General features: G+C 41.6%; 2 protein-coding genes across 3 annotated transcripts; both read right to left on the reverse strand.

Annotated features, from left to right (window-relative positions):
• Positions 1 to 716: 716 nt before the first annotated feature.
• Positions 717 to 9,041, reverse strand: LOC145881531 (uncharacterized). Of its 2 annotated transcripts, none has more exons than XM_082978526.1 (7): positions 8,801 to 9,041; positions 3,341 to 5,603; positions 2,377 to 2,490; positions 1,878 to 2,279; positions 1,616 to 1,740; positions 1,429 to 1,529; positions 717 to 997 (listed from the first exon to the last, which is right to left on the reverse strand). In XM_082978526.1, the coding sequence occupies exons 2-7, from the start codon at positions 3,453 to 3,455 to the stop codon at positions 859 to 861; spliced, it is 996 nt and encodes a 331-aa protein (XP_082834652.1). In that variant the 5' UTR covers positions 3,456 to 5,603; positions 8,801 to 9,041; the 3' UTR covers positions 717 to 858. The 2 variants fall into 2 exon arrangements, with proteins under 2 accessions (XP_082834652.1, XP_082834653.1); XM_082978527.1 differs by having other exon boundaries at positions 718 to 997; positions 2,377 to 2,475.
• A 4,664-nt stretch (positions 9,042 to 13,705) lies between these two features.
• On the reverse strand, positions 13,706 to 20,569 carry LOC145881532 (uncharacterized). The gene is made up of 6 exons (XM_082978528.1): positions 20,326 to 20,569; positions 15,459 to 15,560; positions 15,047 to 15,364; positions 14,785 to 14,909; positions 14,602 to 14,702; positions 13,706 to 14,012 (listed from the first exon to the last, which is right to left on the reverse strand). Exons 1-6 carry the CDS (start codon positions 20,465 to 20,467, stop codon positions 13,865 to 13,867), a joined length of 936 nt encoding a protein of 311 aa, XP_082834654.1. The 5' UTR covers positions 20,468 to 20,569; the 3' UTR covers positions 13,706 to 13,864.
• Positions 20,570 to 23,701: the final 3,132 nt, after the last annotated feature.

Raw genomic sequence — 23,701 nt, forward strand, 5'->3', positions numbered from 1 at the left:
CACATAGGATTCTTTGTTCTATCGATGCTGACTATGAAGAGTTACTCAGAATGAAAAAGCAGAAGTTCTGACAATATCTCCATAGTTTCAGTTTTAAGAGAATAGAAAGAAGAATAAAAACCCTTCACATGTATTATGATAAAACGTTCATATTTCCACCCTGACTTTCAATACAACATAACATATACATACTGGTTACATCTAATGACACAACTCTCTCTGCACTGACTCCACTGTTCCACATGACATCTTCCTACATGAACTATTATACAACTCTATAGCTCTACTCTGTTCCACAGGAGGAGAGAAAGCATCACACAGATCCTTAGATACAGGGACAGAGTCAAAGGTGTCCCTCTGGTGGATATAGTACTAACTACAGTTACAGCTGTAGTGTTGGTGACAGAGACCTGGGTGGATGTAGTACTAACTACAGGTACAGCTGTAGTGTTGGTGACAGAGACCTGGGTGTATGTAGTACTAACTACAGGTACAGCTGTAGTGTTGGTGACAGAGACCTGGGTGGATGTAGTACTAACTACAGGTACAGCTGTACTGTTGGTGACGGAGACCCGGGTGGATGTAGTACTAACTACAGGTACAGCTGTAGTGTTGGTGACAGAGACCTGGGTGGATGCAGTACTAACTACAGGTACAGCTGTAGTGTTGGTGACAGAGACCTGGGTGGATGTTGTACTAACTACAGGTACAGCTGTAGTGTTGGTGACAGAGACCTGGGTGGATGTAGTACTAACTACAGGTAAAGATGTAGTGTTGGTGACAGAGACCTGGGTGGATGTAGTACTAACTACAGGTACAGTTGTAGTGTTGGTGACAGAGACCTGGGTGGATGCAGTACTAACTACAGGTACAGCTGTAGTGTTGGTGACATGACATGTCATTCCATGCCTTTAGAGGACTCTGATCTTTGTGTATCTCAGCACAGTCCTCGTCCCCATTAGGACCTGCATTATCAGGCTGTTTGGCATACCAGTACCTACAGGGTTAAAAACAGTCAGATATCATGGTTAATACCAGTACCTACAGGGTTAACAACAGTCAGATATCATGGTTAATACCAGTACCTACAGGGTTAAAAACAGTCAGATATCATGGTTCATACCAGTACCTACAGGGTTAAAAACAGTCAGATTTCATGGTTAATACCAGTACCTACAGGGTTAAAAACAGTCAGATATCATGGTTAATACCAGTACCTACAGGGTTAAAACAATCAGATATCATGGTGAATACCAGTAGCTACAGGGTTAAAAACAGTCAAACATCAGTTACAACATCATAATACTAAATAATATGTAGACATTTGTCATCTGATAGTTAACTGTTGACTGCTATCATCAATATCAGTAACCTGCATAGAAAAAGGTTGAATGGAGCCTTATTGACAGATTAGTTATCATCTCTCACCTTGTGGTCAGTGGGGTGTCGTCTACCCATTTCCAGGTCCCCTCATTAACAGAGTCAGTCAGACCAATCCAGACTCTCCTCTTGAGGTTGAAGAGAAACTCCTGTTGTTCATAAAGATAAATATAGAGATGTATTGGTTTGATCATATCTACCCCTGCACACTCATCCCTCTCCCTCTGCCTCTCACCTGTTCCGTATCACTGTTTATGATCACCAGGTCTGCTCCTCTCTTCAGACAGTCCTCTCTGCTCTCCTTCCAGGTTTTAGACTCAGTAGACAGGAAGTACCAACTGGATTCAAACTTCTGCCAGCCTTCCGGACAGGTTTGAAAATATTGATGAAAATACGAATTTCCTTCAATTTATCACACTGGACACTTAATGAAAGAACACAGACTCATGATCAGTTGTGTATTGTTAATGATAATTTATTACTGTAGGTTTACTCACCGAGATTGGTAAGCCTCCCGCTAAGAAAATCTCTCTCAGTCTGTAGCTTGTCTCTCTCTTTAGTGATGGTGTTGTAACTGGTCTGTAGCTGGTCTCTCTCTTTAGTCAGGGTGTTGTAACTGGTCTGTAGCTGGTCTCTCTCTTTAGTGATGGTGTTGTAACTGGTCTGTAGCTGGTCTCTCTCTTTAGTCAGGGTGTTGTAACTGGTCTGTAGCTGGTCTCTCTCTTTAGTCAGAGTGTTGTAACTGGTCTGTAGCTGGTCTCTCTCTTTAGTCAGGGTGTTGTAACTGGTCTGTAGCTGGTCTCTCTCTTTAGTCAGGTTGTTGTAGCTGGTCTGTAGCTCTTCTATCTCTGCAGATGAGTTGGTCTTATAGGCTAAGAAGCTCTTAGAGACCCCATCATCTGTTATAACAACAACCAAGTGTATCAATAAAATAGATAATCTGGTGAATTGTAGGTGAATGCTGGTGAATTGTAGGAATTGTAATTTAAGACTTACAGTAGACAGACTGGCCTATGATCCCAGCCAGTAGAACACACAGCAGCCCCAGACACACTGCAACAACTCTGGAGGATCTGTTCCCTGAGCTATCAGGCTCTGTGGACACAGGTACTGTACATAGCATCATCAATGAGACACAATCACACTTTTAAAGTTATGTTTTCTCAACCCATCTCTCTTCCTGTTGGTGGGGACTTGTGGTTGTTAAAGATACAGCTTCACACATTAACAGGAGATATAGTGACCAGTTACAGTTATCTCCTAGCCTTGCTAACGTTAGCCAGCTATCTGATGTTAGTAGAATTTATATGTTTAGGACATTCGTAACGTATTGTACATTTTGCAAATTCGTAACATATACAAATTGTAATTCGTAACATGTCATACAAAATGTAATTCGTAACATAATAGAAATTGTAATTTATAACATACAAAATGGATCATGGACATCCACAAATTGATACATGTCATATTAAACCTATCATATTACACTAAATGGAGTGACTCGGATTTACGTACATAATAATAAAAAATGCATTGAGACCAGGTTGGAAATACACAGTGGCGATTTGCATTGGACTTTATGAACATGGAAATGAATGTTTCAGCAGTTAGTATACATCCTAAAATACAGAGCCTCAAACATTTCAGAACATTTAACCTCTAGTCTTAAAGGAACAACGTTTCATGTATCCTTTTCCACAAGTATATCAATTCAAAAGCTTTCCCTTGTGAAGTAAGACCTATATTTGGAAGACACAATGTATTCCGTTTTTGAATATTTAATAATCTGTTTGTTACAGTTTATTTTACTCAGTTGAATTTTGAAGCCTTGGAGCGTAGGGCATCGGCCTTCCTCATCACATTAACATAGGCACAATTGTTTATGCAGCAAGTGGAAGGATAATAACCATTAGTTTAAACTTACATGTGTGTGTCTCTATGACTACAGTGTACTTACCAGTGTTCTGAGATTCAGGTTGTTTATCTATGATCCTGTTCACTGTATCCTGTCCACAGCTCTTCCTGTCAACATTAGCATAAATCTCCTCAGACTGCTCCGTATAAAGGTTCATTCTAATTGCCCCCTTAAAGTATACTTTGGTACTTTATGTATCTACACACAGTACAACAGACAGTATATTATGTTGCATATCCTGTTAAACAGCTGCTTTAGTTTAACAGTCTGTTGTGTCTGAGAACGTACAGTGTTATAGATGTAGGGAGGACTTCACACCTCATACATCCTGTTAAACTGCTGCTTTAGTTTAACAGTCTGTTGTGTCTGAGAACGTACAGTGTTATAGATGTAGGGAGGACTTCACACCTTAACCCTTTGTGTCACCAACCCCGGTGCTCTAAAATGAATGTGAAGAATAGGGAGAAAGAGCTGATGCTGATAACATTGTAGTGTAATACAGAAAATCCCCATCAATTGGATGAGTCACTATTATGTAGGTGGATGGAAATTATCCAAACATTATTTGAATATAATAATAATAAACTACATTAGTCAATCTGACTACATTATCATGTGAATGCTATAGGCCCAGAATGGTATCCAGAGGGAATATAGCCAAGGTTGCAAGCCTTGCGTCACCACTCGGAATACTATAAAATGCACGTGTCTAGGTTTACCGTTATGCAATTATTAAGAGGCTGAGGAACAAGGAGCTAATATTTTGCAATCAATGTCTAGCATTCAATTATTCAGTTAACCTCAGAGATGCACAGTTAGATACCAAGCATATATGCTATGTGCTTTTGGAAAGTATTCAGACCACTCAACATTTTCTTAACCAGTGGTTTGAGCAGACAGCAACCTCCAGGAAGAGACACAATAGCAGATAGACACCATGATGAGTGTGTAGGTATGTAGCAGACAGGTCCACTGGTGTATGGTACATTGTGTTGCTGTTGGTAACCTACATGTTGTCCCTTGTACAGTGAAGGTTGTGAGTCATTCTCACCTTTTATTAGCATTGATTTTGTGTGAGTGTGTGTGTTTCCTCTCAGTAATGTTCTGCCCTCTGTGTGTGTCCAGGTCACACTGTTTTAAGTATCCAATCACATTCAATTAGGAAGCTGGTAGACCTTGTTAAAGAACTTTGTTCCTTCATTTATTAATCTGTGCTTTGTTATTCTTAATATTAAAGTGATAAGCATAGGCTAATAATTGGTCACGCTTTTTTTGCAAAATCACATGACATGTTTCTAATAAAAATAAAGAAGAATCATTTTCCAGAGTACAGTATGTCTACATACTCTCCTCTAAATCTAAACATTTACATTTACGTCATTTAGCAGACGCTCTTATCCAGAGCGACTTACAAATTGGTGCATTCACCTTATGATATCCAGTGGAACAAGCACTTTACAATAGTACATCTATATATTTTCGGTGGGGGGGGGGGGGTTTAGAAGGATTACTTTATCCTATCCCAGGTATTCCTTAAAGAGGTGGGGTTTCAGGTGTCTACGGAAGGTGGTGATTGACTCCGCTGTCCTGGCGTCGTGAGGGAGCTTGTTCCACCATTGGGGTGCCAGAGCAGCGAACAGTTTTGACTGGGCTGAGCGGGAACTGTGCTTCCGCAGAGGTAGGGGGGCCAGCAGGCCAGAGGTGGATGAACGCAGTGCCCTTGTTTGGGTGTAGGGCCTGATCAGAGCCTGAAGGTACGAAGGTGCCGTTCCCCTCACAGCTCCGTAGGCAAGCAACATGGTCTTGTAGCAGATGCGAGCTTCAACTGGAAGCCAGTGTGGAGGAGCAGGGTGACGTGAGAGAACTTGGGAAGGTTGAACACCAGACGGGCTGCGGCGTTCTGGATGAGTTGTAGGGGTTTAATGGCACAGGCAGGGAGCCCCGCCAACAGGGAGTTTCAGTAATCCAGACGGGAGATGACAAGTGCCTGGATTAGGACCTGCGCCGCTTCCTGTGTAAGGCAGGGTCGTACTCTGCGAATGTTGTATAGCATGAACCTACAGGATCGGGTCACCGCCTTGATGTTAGCGGAGAACGACAGGGTGTTGTCCACGGTCACGCCAAGGCTCTTAGCACTCTGGGAGGAGGACACAATGGAGTTGTCCACCGTGATGGCGAGATCATGGAAAGGGCAGTCCTTCCCCGGGAGGAAGAGCAGCTCCGTCTTGCCGAGGTTCAGCTTGAGGTGGTGATCCGTCATCCACACTGATATGTCTGCCAGACATGCAGAGATGCGATTCGCCACCTGGTTATCAGAAGGGGGAAAGGAGAAGATTAATTGTGTGTCGTCTGCGTAGCAATGATAGGAGAGACCATGTGAGGATATGACAGAGCCAAGTGACTTGGTGCATAGCGAGAATAGGAGAGGGCCTAGAACTGAGCCCTGGGGGACACCAGTGGTGAGAGCACGTGGTGCGGAGATGGATTCTCGCCACGCCACCTGGTAGGAGCGACCTGTCAGATAGGACGCAATCCAAGAGTGAGCCGCGCCGGAGATACCCAACTCGGAGAGGGTGGAGAGGAGGATCTGATGGTTCACAGTATAAACACAACAATTATTTGTCTTATTTTTTCTCTCTCTTCCTCATTCTCTTAATTTTCTTCTTCCTCCTCTATGTCTCTCTCTGACACTAAGGCTCTATCTCAAATAGTCTCCCCTCTCCTCCTAGCTCCTCACCTCCTCATATCTCCTCCTATCTCCTCTCCTCTGATCTCCTCTCGTCCTATACTCTTATCTCCTCTCCTCCTGTCTCCTCTCCTCTTATCTCCTCTCCTCCATATCACTGAATGCAACCGTCAACATAGTAATTACTACCAGCTAGCAAATGTTAGTAGAATTCAAATGTTTAGGATATTCCGTAGCATATTGTATGTTTTTGCAAATTCGTAACATATCATACACATTGTAATTTGTAACATATCATACAAAATGGATGACGGGCATCCACAAATTGATACATACCATATGAAAGGTAATGTATCATATTCAAATGGAGTGTCTCTGATTTACATACAGAATAATACGAAATGTTTTGAGACTAGGTTGGAAATACAGAGTGGCGAGTTACAGTACATACTGTAGGACTTTATCAGCATAGTAATTACTAGACTCCAAGAAAAACACTGAGAGTGAGAGTTTCCAATCATGTTCTTAAAAATATATGTTTTGACTCATGGATGTCATTCCATGAGAACTGTAGATGTATCATAGAAGCCAAGTACTAATTGCATTTGAAAATGTAATGCTAAGAGAGAGATACATTTTTTTTTGATAATGGTATGCTCATCTTTGACAGTGTCTTTAATGCTGTAAAACCATAGGACTAGATGACCCTGTAAAGACATGGAATGATTACAATTGTGGAAAATATCAAAACTGGATCTGTGAGAAAGTGATGTAACATCAACCTACTATGACAACGTCCTCTCTCTCTCTCTCTCTCTCTCTCTCTCTCTCTCTTTCTCTCTCTCTCCCTCTCTCCCTCTCTTCCACCCCCCTCACCCCCTCTCTCTCGCTCTCTCTCTCTCTCTCTCTGTCATGTTGATGGTGGAATACAGTGCTGAATGGTTAAGTGATGATTCCACCTAGTGGTTAAAGTGAGAGAGGAAGTCACCATAGAGGTGAAATAGCGGTATGATAGACTTACCTATGGGCTCTTTCTCAACTAATATTTCCTCAATTCCTCCTCACATCCTCTCTCCTCCCCTCCTACTCAGAACTCATTGGAGAATACAATCCTAGGTGAGCGACCTTGGACCTTCTGCTCTAATAGGGTTGAGTGTGTGTTACCCGAGTACTGGTCTCCTGTTCCACTCCTGGTCCATCCTCTCCTCCATCTTAACTCTGTCAAACTTGACCTTCTTGTTCATATCTGGCTCAGCATAGATTACCTTTGACATCTTTAACAATGCCTGGGTCTTTCTTTCTATGTAGGTCTACTATACATTAAGTCTCTGCTTCTAGAATTAATGTGGTGGTCTTCCAACATGGCCACATGGAGGCGTTGTACGACAACTGCAAGCCCTCTACATGTTAAGTCTCTGCTTCCAGTGATATCTCTGTCTCTGAGTGATCTGTGTGTCTCTGTCTGTGTGACTACTGTAGGTGTTAACTCTAGGGAAGTATCATAAATATAACACGGGTAGTTGTTGCTATGCTAATACAAAAAATATAACAAGTTTGCCTTCTTGTGTCCGTGCTTGTGTATGTGTGTATGTGTATGTATGTATGCTATTTGTAATGATGGACAGGACACTATTATACCAGGAAGATATAGATCATAGAGGGGAAGTGGAGAACAAAGGCTAGCTGTTAACATATATTAAATATCATATGTAACAGCCTCACGATAATTCAGGGAGTTTCCAGAACTCCACATTCCTTTCACCTTTCTGCTGATTTGGACCCTCTGTTTACTACCAAATATACATCAACATGTTCAGGAGGTCCAGGACTACAAACATGGGTCCTTATAATGTCCATTTAATAGATTTGACACTATAAACAGATCCAAGTAGATATTGAATGTGGGTAGTCTTAACCAGTGAGGATGAGATGACAACAGTAACTCCTCTACATTTACCCTTTAGCCATTTTTTAAAATGTTTTTTATTTAAAAAACGTATTTAACTAGGTAAGTAAGTTAAGAACAAGTTACAATGACAGCCTACCCCAGCCAAACCTTCCCCTAACCCGGACGACGCTGGGCCAATTGTGCGCCACCCTATGGGACTACCGATCATGGTCTGTTGTTATACAGCCTGGGATTAAACACAGGTCTGTAGTGACGGCTGTTGCACTTCAATGCAGTGCTTTAGACCACTGTGCCACTCAGCCCCCCAATTTAGCAGACGCTCTTATCCAGAGTGACTTACAAAAGCAATTATGTTTAAGTGCCTTGCTCAAGGGCACATCGACAGATTTTTCACTTTGTCGGCTCAGGAATTCTAACCAGCAACCTTTCTGTTACTGGCCTAGCAATCTTAACTGCTAGATGTCCTGCAGCCCTCTCTCTTCATGAGCCTGATTGGTCGAGGAGATTTTGAGTGACAGCTGGTTGAATGACTGAAAAGATCCACTTCATTTCCCTCTTTTGGGACCCATATGTGGGAACAACAATCATATATGAGCATTTCATATTGTGCTTATATATAACTTCACAACAAAGACTGACTGTCAAAGATTATTAGGAGATCACACAACAGCCCCAGACACACTGCAGCAACTCCAGAGGGTCTCTTCCACCACTGAAAATGTACTGTATCACAAATTATTAAAGCTAAATCTTTGGTAATGTGTTGTACTGTATCATCCAGGAATGGGACACAAAGGTCTAGTACTACAGGGTAATCTCACCTGTTTAATGTGTGTGTGTGTGTGTGTGTGTGTGTGTAATTTGTGTGTGTGTGTGTGTGTGTGTGTGTGTGTTCGTGCAATCTTACCTGAAGCAACAATTCCATCTCTTCGACTGGGCTTGAAGGCATTTATGTTGGAATATAATTGGCCATCAATGTCTGTGTTCTTCATTGCATCAGGCTCATCGTCTTCAAATCTATCTGGGATTTCATAGACTCCCTCTGACATCTTAACACACTTGTGATCAAGAACAGTAACTTCTACTTCTAACCTAAACTCTAATATACGTCTGTAGCTGTGTCTTCTCCCTGCATTGTCCTGTGTTTGTGTGACTTTAGGTAGTGAAACTCTTTATCAGTCAACCACAGTGAATGATACATTGTGAAATCAACACAACACTGGCCACCATGTGACTTCCACCAGTCTTAGTGTGATAATATAATACATGATGTGACTCCCACCAGTCTTAGTGTGATAATATAATACATGATATGACTCCCACCAGTCTTAGTTTGATAATATACTACATGATATGACTCCCACCAGCCTTAGTGTGATAATATACTACATGATATGACTCCCACCAGTCTTAGTTTATAATATACTTCACGATATGACTCCCATCAGCCTTAGTTTGATAATATAATACATTATATGACTCCCACCAGCCTTAGTTTGATAATATAACACATTATATGACTCCCACCAGCCTTAGTTTGATAATATAATACATGATATGACTCCCACCAGCCTTAGTTTGATAATAAACTACATTGAATGACTATATATCATGCTATATGATGTACGTGTGAATTCACAGGGTCTGAATTTTGGATGTGCTAAAATAAATTGGGATCCTGTTAATTGACATATACACTACATATATCCTGACTGAGTTTACAGCACCACCAGCCTTCAAATGGAGAACACATTATGGCTCCCTACGGTGGTGTAGGGAGAAGTGTCCCCTAGATGCTGGTCTTAGGTTGGTTTTACATTTCCACCACTAATGGTTAAGGTTAAGATTGGGGGAGGGAAAGCTGATCCTAGATCTGTACCAAGGGGAAACTTCCCCCCGAAGTGTGACCGGCCACCGATGACCACATAGGATTCTTTGTTCTATCGATGCTGACTATGAAGAGTTACTCAGAATGAAAAAGCAGAAGTTCTGACAATATCTCCATAGTTTCAGTTTTAAGAGAATAGAAAGAAGAATAAAAACCCTTCACATGTATTATGATAAAACGTTCATATTTCCACCCTGACTTTCAATACAACATAACATATACATACTGGTTACATCTAATGACACAACTCTCTCTGCACTGACTCCACTGTTCCACATGACATCTTCCTACATGAACTATTATACAACTCTATAGCTCTACTCTGTTCCACAGGAGGAGAGAAAGCATCACACAGATCCTTAGATACAGGGACAGAGTCAAAGGTGTCCCTCTGGTGGATATAGTACTAACTACAGTTACAGCTGTAGTGTTGGTGACAGAGACCTGGGTGGATGTAGTACTAACTACAGGTACAGCTGTAGTGTTGGTGACAGAGACCTGGGTGTATGTAGTACTAACTACAGGTACAGCTGTAGTGTTGGTGACAGAGACCTGGGTGGATGTAGTACTAACTACAGGTACAGCTGTACTGTTGGTGACGGAGACCCGGGTGGATGTAGTACTAACTACAGGTACAGCTGTAGTGTTGGTGACAGAGACCTGGGTGGATGCAGTACTAACTACAGGTACAGCTGTAGTGTTGGTGACAGAGACCTGGGTGGATGTTGTACTAACTACAGGTACAGCTGTAGTGTTGGTGACAGAGACCTGGGTGGATGTAGTACTAACTACAGGTAAAGATGTAGTGTTGGTGACAGAGACCTGGGTGGATGTAGTACTAACTACAGGTACAGTTGTAGTGTTGGTGACAGAGACCTGGGTGGATGCAGTACTAACTACAGGTACAGCTGTAGTGTTGGTGACAGAGACCTGCGCCCTTTTCCCCAAAAGCATATTAAGGCTAAGTTAATCTTAGAACAATAGGATGCTATGGTAATAATAATGGACTTAGCCTTAAGAATGGAAACCTGTCCCTGGGCTGTAGAGCTCACAACCACTCCAACAGAGTCCTTCACTGAGCCCAGACACACACCCACGTTGCCTGCGCTGTCCACCACCATCAGTTCTACCTTCTTTGAAAAGCAGGTGTTGCTGTTGGCCACCTGGGTCATGTTATCGGCCCTGGGGCCCACCACGTAGAAGTGTTGAGGGTCCCGTTGCCCTGGCATAGGGTGACACAGACGATGCCCGTTCTGTTGATACCGTCGGTGAGGTTGGCAGAGAGCTGCCAGTTTGAGGAGCTGCATGCTAACGGGCAGTTGGAGGAAACCACTGAGGTATTTTAAGAACTGAAGACTGTGTCCAAGATGTCTTCCCGTTGTTTTCAAGCTATTCACATTCTTATACGCAGGTTCATGGACATCCATATCTGGGTTGCATCCAGTTTACACAGCCCAACATCACATGCGCACAAGCACTCAGTGTGCACAGGGAGCAGCGCAAGCAGCAACGACGTCATCCAAAAACATGGCAGACATTGGATGAATAATCGGCCTCAGCGACAATTATTTGAATGATACAATGGATGTTTTTTCTGCGCAAAGGTGATGACTAAAGAGTCTTATTAGGTCATTTTCTAATCTGAATTGTCTGTGTGGCCGTGTGTGGGAGATGTTTTATGGGGCCGGGCATCCGTTTAACTGCAGTACCGAAACAAAACTGTAGGAGCAATCGATCCCTGGCCCCTTGGAGGAGATGCCTGGTAGCCCGTTGTGGGGAGTGGTAAAATCTGTCACCTGGAGGGAGGAAGGGAGGGAAGAAGAAGGGAGGAAGAGGGAAGAGGGGATAGAGAGAGAGAGAGCTAATGTAGCTGAAAACAACTGGTATCTTACAGCAACCAATTCCTTTCAAATCAGTGACTGTGAGGGAGAGAGGATATGAGAAAGGGATGCCATTGTAGAGTTTTGAAACAAGACCTTTACTTTACTGACAACGGACAGGGTAACATCTGTTCCTGACGAGGTGCTGGTGGGCGCCATGAGGCTCACCGTACCGTTGGCCCCACCGCCCCCAGTCACCATGGAGATGATGGCAGGGAAGGAAGAAGTGAATCTGCGATTGTTGGTGGCTTGGACGGTAAAGGTTCCTCCATTTTTGTTGGCCGTTTCTACGTTGAAGGGGACTAAAATGGGGCTTAGACTCTGATGGGTTAAACCTCTTACATCTAGACGTTCCGCTAGAGGAACACCTGCTCCAATATCCAATGATAGGCGTGGCTCGAATTACAAATTCCTAAAAAATCCCAAAACTTACATTTTTCAAACATATGACTATTTTACACCATTACATCTAGACGTTCCGCTAGCGGAACACCTGCTCCAATATCCAATGATAGGCGTGGCGCGAATGACAAATTCCTCAAAAATACAAAAACTTCAATTTTTCAAACATATGACTATTTCACAGCATTTTAAAGACAAGACTCTCCTTTATCTAACCACACTGTCCGATTTCAAAAAGGCTTTGCAGCGAAAGCAAAACATTAGATTATGTCAGCAGAGTACCCAGCCAGAAATAATCAGACACCCATTTTTCAAGCTAGCATATAATGTCACAAAAACCCAGAAGACAGCTAAATGCAGCACTAACCTTTGATGATCTTCATCAGATGACATACCTAGGACATTATGTTATACAATACATGCATGTTTTGTTCAATCAAGTTCATATTTATATCAAAAAACAGCTTTTTACATTAGCATGTGACGTTCAGAACTAGCGAACTAGCAAACTTCCGGGGAATTTACTAACAATTTACTAAATTACTCACGATAAACGTTCACAAAAAGCATAACAATTATTTTAAGAATTATAGATACAGAACTCCTCTATGCACTCGATATGTCCGATTTTAAAATAGCTTTTTGGTGAAAGCACATTTTGCAATATTCTAAGTACATAGCCCAGCCATCACGGGCTAGCTATTTAGACACCCGGCAAGTTTAGCCTTCACCAAAATCAGATTTGTTCATATCTGGTTCAGCATAGATGACCTTTGACATCTTTAACAATGCCTGGGTCTTTCTTTCTATGCAGGTAAACTATACATTAAGTCTCTGCTTCTTGTGATATCTCTGTCTCTGAGTGATCTGTGTGTCTCTGTCTGTGGGACTGCTGTAGGTTTTAACTCTAGGGAAGTATCAACATGATGACATGGGTAGTTGTGTCTATGCTAATACAAAAAATATAACAAGTTTGCATACTTGTGTGCGTACCTGTGTGCAAGTGCGCATGTGAGAGATTGTTTCAGTGGTTATTGTTAAAATATTTTCTGCAGCACAATATAAATCATTCCATGTCTCTACATGGTCATCTTGTCCAGAGTATATCTCAACACAGTCCTCCTGCCCAGGGAATGGGATTTGCTATTTGTGATGATGGACAGGACACTATCATACCAGGAAGATATAGAGGGGAAGTGGAGAACAAAGGCTAGCTGCTAACATATATTAAATATCATATGAAACAGCCCCAAGATAATTCAGAGAGTTTCCAGAACTCCCCCTTCCTTTCACTTTTCTGCTGATTTGGACCCTCTGTTTACTCCCAAATATACATCAACATGTTCAGGAGGTCCAGGACTACAAACATGGGTCATTACAATGTCCATACAATAGATTTGACACTACAAACTGCTCCAAGTGGATATTGAGGGTGGGTAGTCTTAACCAATGAGGAGGAGATGGCGACAGAAACGGACGCAGCTCTGTTCTCTCTTAATGAACCTGATTAGTGGAGGAGGTTTTGAGTGACAGCTGGTTGAACAACTGAAAATAACAACTTCACTTCCCTCTTTTGAGACCCATATAGCAGAGTCTGATGTACTATCTTCATGTTGTCTCTGGTAAACAGGAAGCTACAATATCAGGAAACAAGTAGGACTTTTATTAATATATTAATACAAACAAATACAACATTTGTGTGCATGAGTTTGAGACAAAGAGAGAGAGAGACAGAGACAGAGGAGGAAGTTCTGTGCACTGTAGTCTACTGTATGTGTTACAGCATGTTGCCATGGTGATTTTAAAACACTTTCTCACAAACCCAGTTGAGTTTGCTGCCACATGACATGTCATTCCATGCCTTTAGAGGACTCTGATTTTTGTGTATCTCAGCACAGTCCTCGTCCCCATTAGGACCTGCATTATCAGGCTGTTTGGCATACCAGTACCTACAGGGTTAAAAAAAGTCAGATATCATGGTTAATACCAGTACCTACAGGGTTAAAAACAGTCAGATATCACGGTTAATACCAGTACCTACAGGGTTAAAAACAGTCAGATATCACGGTTAATACCAGTACCTACAGGGTTAAAAACAGTCAGATATCATGATTAATACCAGTACCTACAGGGTTAACAACAGTCAGATATCATGGTTAATACCAGTACCTACAGGGTTAAAAACAGTCAGATATCATGGTTAATACCAGTACCTACAGGGTTAACAACAGTCAGATATCATTGTTAATACCAGTACCTACAGGGTTAACAACAGTCAGATATCATGGTTAATACCAGTACCTACAGGGTTAACAACAGTCAGATATCATGGTTAATACCAGTACCTACCTTGTTAATACAAGTACCTACAGGATTAACAACAATAAGACATCACAGTTATAACATCATAATACTAAATAATATGTAGACATTTGTCATCTGATAGTTAACTGTGTTGACTGCTATCATCAATATCAGTAACCTGCATAGAAAAAGGTTGAAAGGAGCCTTATTGACAGATTAGTTATCATCTCTCACCCTGTGGTCAGTGGGGTGCCGTCCACCCATTTCCAGGTCCCCTCATTAACAGAGTCAGTCAGACCAATCCAGACTCTCTTCTTGAGGTTGAAGAGAAATGTCTGTTGTTGAGAAAGATAAATAAACAGATGTTTATGTTTGATCATATCTACCCCCTGCACACCCTCTCCCTCTCCCTCTCACCTGTTCCATATCACTGTTTATGATCACCAGGTCTGCTCCTCTCTTCAGACAGTCCTCTCTGCTCTCCTTCCAGGTTTTAGACTCAGTTGACAGGAAGTACCAACTGGATTCAAACTTCTGCCAGCCTTCAAGACAGGTTTGAAAATAATGATGAAAATACAAATTTCCTTCAATTTATCACACTGGACACTTAATGAAAGAACACAGACTCATGATCAGTTGTGTATTGTTAATGATAATTTATTACTGTAGGTTTACTCACCGAGATTGGTAAGCCACCTGCTAAGAAAATCTCTCTCAGTCTGTAGGTTGGCTCTCTCTTTAGTCAGGTTGTTGTAACTGGTCTGTAGCTGGTCTCTCTCTTTAGTCATGGTGTTGTAACTGGTCTGTAGCTGGTCTCTCTCTTTAGTCAGGGTGTTGTAACTGGTCTGTAGCTGGTCTTTCTCTTTAGTCAGGGTGTTGTAACTGGTCTGTAGCTGGTCTCTCTCTTTAGTCAGGTTGTTGTAGCTGGTCTGTAGCTGTTCTATCTCTGCAGATGAGTTGGTCTTATAGGCTAAGAAGCTCTTAGAGACCCCATCATCTGTTATAACAACAAAGTGCATCAATAAAATAGATCATCTGGTGAATTGTAGGTGAATGCTAGTGAATTGTAGGAATTGTAACTTAAGACGTACAGTAGACAGACAGGCCTATGATCCCAGCCAGTAGGAGAACACACAGCAGCCCCAGACACACTGCAGCAACTCTGGAGGATCTCTTCCCTGAGCTATCAGGCTCTGTGGACACAGGTACTGTACATAGCATCAATGAGAAACAATCACACTTTAAAGTGATGTTTTCTCACCCCATCTCTCTTCCTGTTGAGGGGGACTTGTGGTTGTTAAAGATACAGCTTCACACATTAACAGGAAATATAGTGACCAGTTACAGTTATCTCCTAGCCTTGCTAATGTTAGCCAGCTAGCTAATGTTAGTAGAATACATATGTTTAGGACATTCGTAACATATTGTACCTTTTGCAAATTCGTAACATATACAAATTGTAATTCGTAACATATCATACAAAATGTAATTCGTAACATCATAGACATTGTAATTTATAACATACAAAATGGATCATGGACATCCACAAATTGATATATGTCATATGAAACCTATCATATTACACTAAATGGAGTGACTCGGATTTACGTTCAGAATAATAAAAAAATGCAATGAGACTAGGTTGGAAATACACAGTGGTGAGTTACAGTACATACTGTCGGACTTTATCAGCATAGTAATTACTAGACTACAAGAAAAACACAGAGAGAGAGTTTCCAATCATGTTCCTAAAAGTATATGTTTTGACTCATGGATGTCATTCCATGAGAACTGTAGATGTATCATAGAAGCCAAGTACTATTTGCATTTAAAAATGTAATGGAAAGAGAGAGAGAAAAAAAATGTGTTGATAATGGTATGCTCATCTTTGACAGTGTCTTTAATGCTGTAAAAACATAGGACTAGATGACCCTGTAAAGACATGGAATGATTACAATTGTGGAAAATATCAAAACTGGATCTGTGAGAAAGTGATGTAAAATCAACCTACCATGACAACGTTCTCTCTCTCTCTCTCTCTCTCTCTCTCTCTCTCTCTCTCTCTCTCTCTCTCTCTCTCTCTCTCTCTCTCTCTCTCTCTCTTCCACCCCCCTCTCTCTCTGTCATGTTGATGGTGGAATACAGTGCTGAAAGGTTAAGTGATGATTCCACCTAGTGGTTAAAGTGAGAGAGGAAGTCACCATAGAGGTGAAATAGTGGTATGACAGACTTACCTATGGGCTCTTTCTCAACTAATATTTCCTCAATTGCTCCTCACATCTTCTCTCCTCCCCTCCTACTCAAAACTCATTGGAGAATACAATCCTAGGGGGGTGACCTTGGACCTTCTGCTCTAATAGGGTTGAGTGTGTATTACCTGAGTACGGATCTCCTGGTCCATTATTAGGAGCAGTGTCTGCTGTCTTCTCACTGACGTAGATATCCACAATCCTCTCCTCCATCTCAACTCTGTCAAACTTGACCTTCTTGTTCATATCTGGCTCAGCATAGATGACCTTTGACACCTTTAACAATGCCTGGGTCTTTCTTTCTATGTAGGTCTACTATACATTAAGTCTCTGCTTCTAGAATTAATGTGGTGGTCTTCCAACATGGCCACCAGGAGGCGTCGTACGTCAACTGCAAGCCCTCTATACGTTAAGTCTCTGCTTCTAGTGATATCTCCGTCTCGGAGTCATCTGTGTGTCTGTCTGTGTGACTGCTGTAGGTGTTAACTCTAGGGAAGTATCATAAATAAGACACGTGTAGTTGTTGCTATGCTAATACAAAAATTATAACAAGTTTGCCTTCTTGTGTCCGTGCTTGTGTGTGTGTGTATGTGAATGTGTGTGTGTGCGTGTGAGAGATTGTTACAATGGTTATTGATAGACCATTTTCTGCAGCACAATATAAATCATTCCATGTCTCTACATGGTCACCTTGTCCAGAGTATATCTCAACACAGTCCTCCTGCCCAGGGAATGGGACTTGCTATTTGTGATGATGGACAGGACACTATCATACCAGGAAGATATAGATCATAGAGGGGAAGTGGAGAACAAAGGCTAGCTGTTAACATATATTAAATATCATATGTAACAGCCCCAAGATAATTCAGGGAGTTTCCAGAACTCCACCTTCCTTTCACCTTTCTGCTGATTTGGACCCTCTGTTTACTCCCAAATATACATCAACATGTTCAGGAGGTCCAGGACTACAAACATGGGTCATTATAATGTCCATACAATAGATTTGACACTATAAACTGCTCCAAGTGGATATTGAGGGTGTGTAGTCTTAACCAGTGAGGATGAGATGACAACAGTAACCACCGTGGCTCTCCTCTACATTTACCCTTTAGTCATTTTTTAAAATGTTTTTTATTTAAAAAATGTATTTAACTAGGTAAGTATGTTAAGAACAAGTTCTTATTTACAATGACGGCTTACCCCGTTCAAACCTTCCCCTAACCCGGACGACACTGGGCCAATTGTGTGCCGCCCTATGGGACTACCGATCATGGTCGGTTGTTATCTTCTCAGGGCTACGTGGGAAGCTACCATCAGACCCACGGTTCACACTATTCAACAGCCAGTGAAAAATCAGAGCGCCAAATTCAAAACAACAAAATGTCGTAATTCAAAGTTCTCAAACATACGACTACTTTACACTATTTTAAAGATACACTTCTCCTTAATGTAACCACATTGTCCGATTTCAAAAAGGCTTTACGGCGAAAGCATAAAGTTAGATTATGTTAGGACAGTGATAACACAAGAAAAACCACACAGCCATTTTCCAAGCAGGAGAGGGGTCACAAAAACCATAAATTCAGCTAAAATTAATCACTAACCTTTGACGATCTTCATCAGATGACACTCCTAGGACTCAATGTTAGACAATACATGTGTGTTTTGTTCGATAAAGTTCATATTTATATCCAAAAACAGCATTTTACATTGACGCGTGATGTTCAGAAAATATTTTGCCTCCAATACTGGCGGTGAATCAGCACAACAATTTACAAAAATACTCATCATAAACGTTGATAAAATATTAAACTATTAAACTGTTATTCAAGGAATTATAGATGAACATCTCCTTTATGCAACCGCTGTGACAGATTTCAAAAAAGCTTCACGGGGAAAGCACACTGCAATAATCTGAGTACGGCGCTCAGAAAAAGACATCAAGCAATACAGATACCCGCCATTTTGGAGTCATCTAAAATCATAAATAGCATTATAAATATTCACTTACCTTTTGATGATCTTCATCAGAAGGCACTTCCAGGGATCCCAGGTCCAAAATAAATGTTGTTTTGTTCCATAAAGTCCATAATTTATGTCCAAATACCTCTATGTTGTTTACGCGTTCAGTAAGCTACTCCAAATGTAGGAAGCGCAGCCAAAATGTCACGACAAAAAAAGTTATATTTACGTTCGTTGAAACATATCAAACGTTGTTTAGCACCAATCTTTAGGGCCCTTTTAACTTAAAACTTCAATAATATTCCAACCGGACGATTCCAATGTCTTGAAAAATGTTATGGAACATAGCAACCTCATCATGTAAATGCGCGCCAATGAACTCATGTCACCAAATTCCCGGCCTTCTTGTTCGCTCTGTGTTCACAGCAAAAGCCTGAAACTAGGTTCTAAAGACTGTTGACATCTAGTGGAAGCCTTAGGAAGTGTAAAATTAACCCTAAGTCACTGTGTGTTAGACAGGCAATGACTTGAAAAGACTACAAGCACCAGATTTCCAACTTCCTGGTTGGATGTTTTTCAGGTTTTTGCCTGCCATATGAGTTCTGTAATTAAAAAAAACAACATTTTTAGTCATTTAGCAGACGCTCTTATCCAGAGCGACTTACAGTAGAGTGCATACATTTTTATTACATTTTTACATACTGGCCCGCCGTGGGAATTGAACCCACAACCCTGGCGTTGCAAGCACCATGCTCTACCAACTGAGCTACATCATTCAAACAGTTTTAGAAACTTCAGAGTGTTTTCTATCCAAATCTACTAATTATATGCATATTCTAGTTTCTGGGCAGGAGTAATAACCAGATTAAATCGGGTACGTTTTTTATCCGGCCGTGAAAATACTGCCCCCTATCCCAAACAGTAATAGCGTGTTTTTAAGTTTCAAAAGATTGCGACCCCCCGCCCTTTGCCTCACAATGGTTTGATCCACTGCCTCCCACCCCCCAGCAGTGGCACATGATGCAGGTACTGTGCATGTGTGGGAGTCTGACAGAGTCTGTTGTTGGTGGCTGACCTCCAATAAGTAGTTCAAACAAAGCATAATATGCATATCCTACGTTCTGAGCCCGAGTAGTAGGCCGTTTAATTTGGGTACGTTTTTCATCCAAACTATTCAATACACCACCGGTCACAGAAAGGTTAAACAGCCTAGGATTGAACACAGGTCTGTAGAGACGGCTCTTGCACTTCAATGCAGTGCTTTAGACTGCTGCGCCACTCAGCCCCCCCAATTTAGCAGACGCTCTTATCCAGAGTGACTTACAAAAGCAATTATGTTTAAGTGCCTTGCTTAAGGGCACATCGACAGATTTTTCACGTAGTCGGCTCGGGAATTCGAACCAGCAACCTTTCCGTTACTGGCCTAGCGATCTTAACTGCTAGATGTCCTGCCGCCCTCTCTCTTCATGAACCTGATTGGTCGAGGAGATTTTGAGTGACAGCTGGTTGAATGACTGAAAAGATCCACTTCACTTCCCTATTTTGGGACCCATATGGGGGAACAACAATCAAATATGAGCATTTGATATTGTGCTAATATATAACTTGACAACAAACACTGACTGTCAAACATTATTAGGACACACAGCAGCCCCAGACACACTGCAGCAACTCCAGAGGGTCTCTTCCACTACTGAAAATTTGTGTGTGTGTGTGTGTGTGTGTGTGTGTGTTCGTGCAATCTTACCTGAAGCAACAACTCCATCTCTTGGACTGGGCTTGAAGGCTATTACGTTGGAATATAATTGGCCATCAATGTCTATGTTCTTCATTGCATCAGGCTCATCGTCTTCAAATCTATCTTGGATTTCATAGACTCCCTCTGACATCTTAACACACTTGTGGTAAAATACAGTAACTTCTAATTCTAACCTCTACTCTAATATACGTCTGTAGCTGTGTCTTCTCCCTGCACTGTCCTGGGTCTGTGTGACTTTAGGTAGTGAAACTCCTTGTCAGTCAACCGCAGTGGATAATAAATTGTGAAATCAACACAACACCGGTCACCACATGACTTCCACCAGCCTTAGTGTGATAATATAATACAAGGTATGATTCCCACCAGCCTTAGTTTGATAATATAATACAAGATATGACTCCCACCAGCCTTAGTTTGATAATATAATACAAGATATTACTCCCACCAGCCTTAGTTTGATAATATAATACATGATATGACTCCCATGAGCCTTAGTTTGATAATAAAATACATGATATGACGCCCACCAGCCTTAGTTTGATAATATAATACACGATATGACTCCCACCAGCCTTAGTTTGATAATATACTACATGATATGACACCCACCAGCCTTAGTTTGATAATATAATACATGATTTGACTCCCACCAGTCTTAGTGTGATGATATAATACATGATATGACTCCCACCAGCCTTAGTTTGATAATATACTACATGATATGACTCCCACCAGCCTTAGTGTGATAATATACTACATGATATGACTCCCACCAGCCTTAGTGTGAGAATATACTACATGATATGACTCCCACCAGTCTTAGTGTGATAATATAATACATGATATGACTCCCACCAGCCTTAGTTTGATAATATACTACATGATATGACTCCCACCAGCCTTAGTGTGATAATATACTACATGATATGACTCCCACCAGTCTTAGTGTGATAATATAATACATGATATGACTCCCACCAGTCTTAGTTTGATAATATAATACATGATATGACTCCCACCAGCCTTAGTTTGATAATATAATACATGATTTGACTCCCACCAGCCTTAGTTTGATAATATAATACATGATATGACTCCCACCAGCCTTAGTTTGATAATATAATACATGATATGACTCCCACCAGCCTTAGTTTGATAATATAATAGATGATATGACTCCCACCAGCCTTAGTGTGATAATATAATACATGATATGACTCCCACCAGCCTTAGTTTGATAATATAATACATGATATGACTCCCACCAGCCTTAGTGTGATAATATAATACATGATATGACTCTCACCAGCCTTAGTTTGATAATATAATACATGATATGACTCCCACCAGTCTTAGTGTGATAATATAATACATGATATGACTCCCACAAGCCTTAGTTTGATAATATAATACATGATATGACTCCCACCAGTCTTAGTGTGATAATTAACTACATTGAATGACTGTATATCATGCTATATGTTGTATGTGTGAATTCACAGGGTCCAAATTTTAGATGTGATGAAGTAAATTGGGATCCTGTTAATTGACATATAGACTACATATATCCTGACTGAATTTACAGCACCCACAGCCTTCAAATGGAGAGCACATTATGGCTCTCACTCTGTGACTGGTGGTGTGGGGGGGAAGTTGCTCCTAGATGCTGATCTTAGGTTGGTTTTACATTTCCACCACTAATGGTTACGGTTAAGATTGGGGAGGGAATCCTGATCCTAGATCTGTACCTAGGGGAAACATCCCCCCGACGTGTGACCGGCCACCGATGGCCATGTAGGGGTCTTTGTTCTATCTTTGCTGACTGTGAAGAATTACTCAGAATGAAAAAGCAGAAGTTCTGACAATATCTCCATAGTTTCGGTTTTAAGAGAACAGAAAGAAGAATAAAAAGCCTTCACATGTTTTATGATAAAAATACATTTCCACCCTGTCTTTCACTACAACATAACATACACATACTGGTTACATCTAATGACACAACTCTCTCTGCTCTGACTCCACTGTTCCACATGATATCTACCTACATTAACTATTATACAACTCTATAGCTCTACTCTACTCCACAGGAGGAGAGAAAGCATCACAAAGATCTTTAAATACAGGGACAGAGTCAAAGGTGGCCCTCTGTTGGATGCAGTACTAACTACAGGTACAGCTGTAGTGTTTGACAGAGACCTGGGTGGATGTAGTACTAACTACAGGTACAGCTGTAGTGTTGGTGACAGAGACCTGGGTGGATGTAGTACTAACTACAGGTACAGCTGTAGTGTTGGTGACAGAGACCTGGGTGTATGTAGTACTAACTACAGGTACAGCTGTAGTGTTGGTGACAGAGACCTGGGTGGATGTAGTACTAACTACAGGTACAGCTGTACTGTTGGTGACGGAGACCCGGGTGGATGTAGTACTAACTACAGGTACAGCTGTAGTGTTGGTGACAGAGACCTGGGTGGATGCAGTACTAACTACAGGTACAGCTGTAGTGTTGGTGACAGAGACCTGGGTGGATGTTGTACTAACTACAGGTACAGCTGTAGTGTTGGTGACAGAGACCTGGGTGGATGTAGTACTAACTACAGGTAAAGATGTAGTGTTGGTGACAGAGACCTGGGTGGATGTAGTACTAACTACAGGTACAGTTGTAGTGTTGGTGACAGAGACCTGGGTGGATGCAGTACTAACTACAGGTACAGCTGTAGTGTTGGTGACAGAGACCTGGGTGGATGTAGTACTAACTACAGGTACAGCTGTAGTGTTGGTGACAGAGACCTGGGTGGATGTAGTACTAACTACAGGTACAGCTGTAGTGTTGGTGACAGAGACCTGGGTGGATGTAGTAGTCACTACAGGTACAGCTGTAGTGTTGGTGACAGAGACCTGGGTGGATGTAGTACTAACTACAGGTACAGCTGTAGTGTTGGTGACAGAGACCTGGGTGGATGTAGTTCTAACTACAGGTACAGCTGTAGTGTTGGTGACAGAGACCTGGGTGGATGTAGTACTAACTACAGGTACAGCTGTAGAGTTGGTGACAGAGACCTGGGTGGATGTAGTACTAACTACAGGTACAGCTGTAGAGTTGGTGACAGAGACCTGGGTGGATGTAGTACTAACTACAGGTACAGCTGTAGTGTTGGTGACAGAGACCTGGGTGGATGTAGTACTAACTACAGGTACAGCTGTAGTGTTGGTGACATAGACCTGGGTGGATGTAGTACTAACTACAGGTACAGCTGTAGAGTTGGTGACAGAGACCTGGGTGGATGTAGTACTAACTACAGGTACAGCTGTAGTGTTGGTGACAGAGACCTGGGTGGATGTAGTACTAACTACAGGTACAGCT

The sequence above is a fragment of the Salmo salar genome, chromosome 08 (genome assembly GCF_965601325.2).
Source record: "Salmo salar chromosome 08, fSalSal1, whole genome shotgun sequence".
Lineage (NCBI taxonomy): Eukaryota > Metazoa > Chordata > Actinopteri > Salmoniformes > Salmonidae > Salmo > Salmo salar.

Coding starts and splice junctions, on each gene's coding strand:
- LOC145881531 (XM_082978526.1), bottom strand. CDS start 3,455: ATGAACCTTTATACGGAGCAGTCTGAGGAGATTTATGCTAATGTTGAC. Junction 2,280..2,376: donor CATAGGCCAGTCTGTCTACT/GTAAGTCTTAAA, acceptor TTGTTATAACAG/ATGATGGGGTCTCTAAGAGC. Junction 1,741..1,877: donor CGGGAGGCTTACCAATCTCG/GTGAGTAAACCT, acceptor CCTGTCCGGAAG/GCTGGCAGAAGTTTGAATCC.
- LOC145881532 (XM_082978528.1), bottom strand. CDS start 20,467: ATGTCAGAGGGAGTCTATGAAATCCAAGATAGATTTGAAGACGATGAG. Junction 15,365..15,458: donor CATAGGCCTGTCTGTCTACT/GTACGTCTTAAG, acceptor TTGTTATAACAG/ATGATGGGGTCTCTAAGAGC. Junction 14,910..15,046: donor CAGGTGGCTTACCAATCTCG/GTGAGTAAACCT, acceptor CCTGTCTTGAAG/GCTGGCAGAAGTTTGAATCC.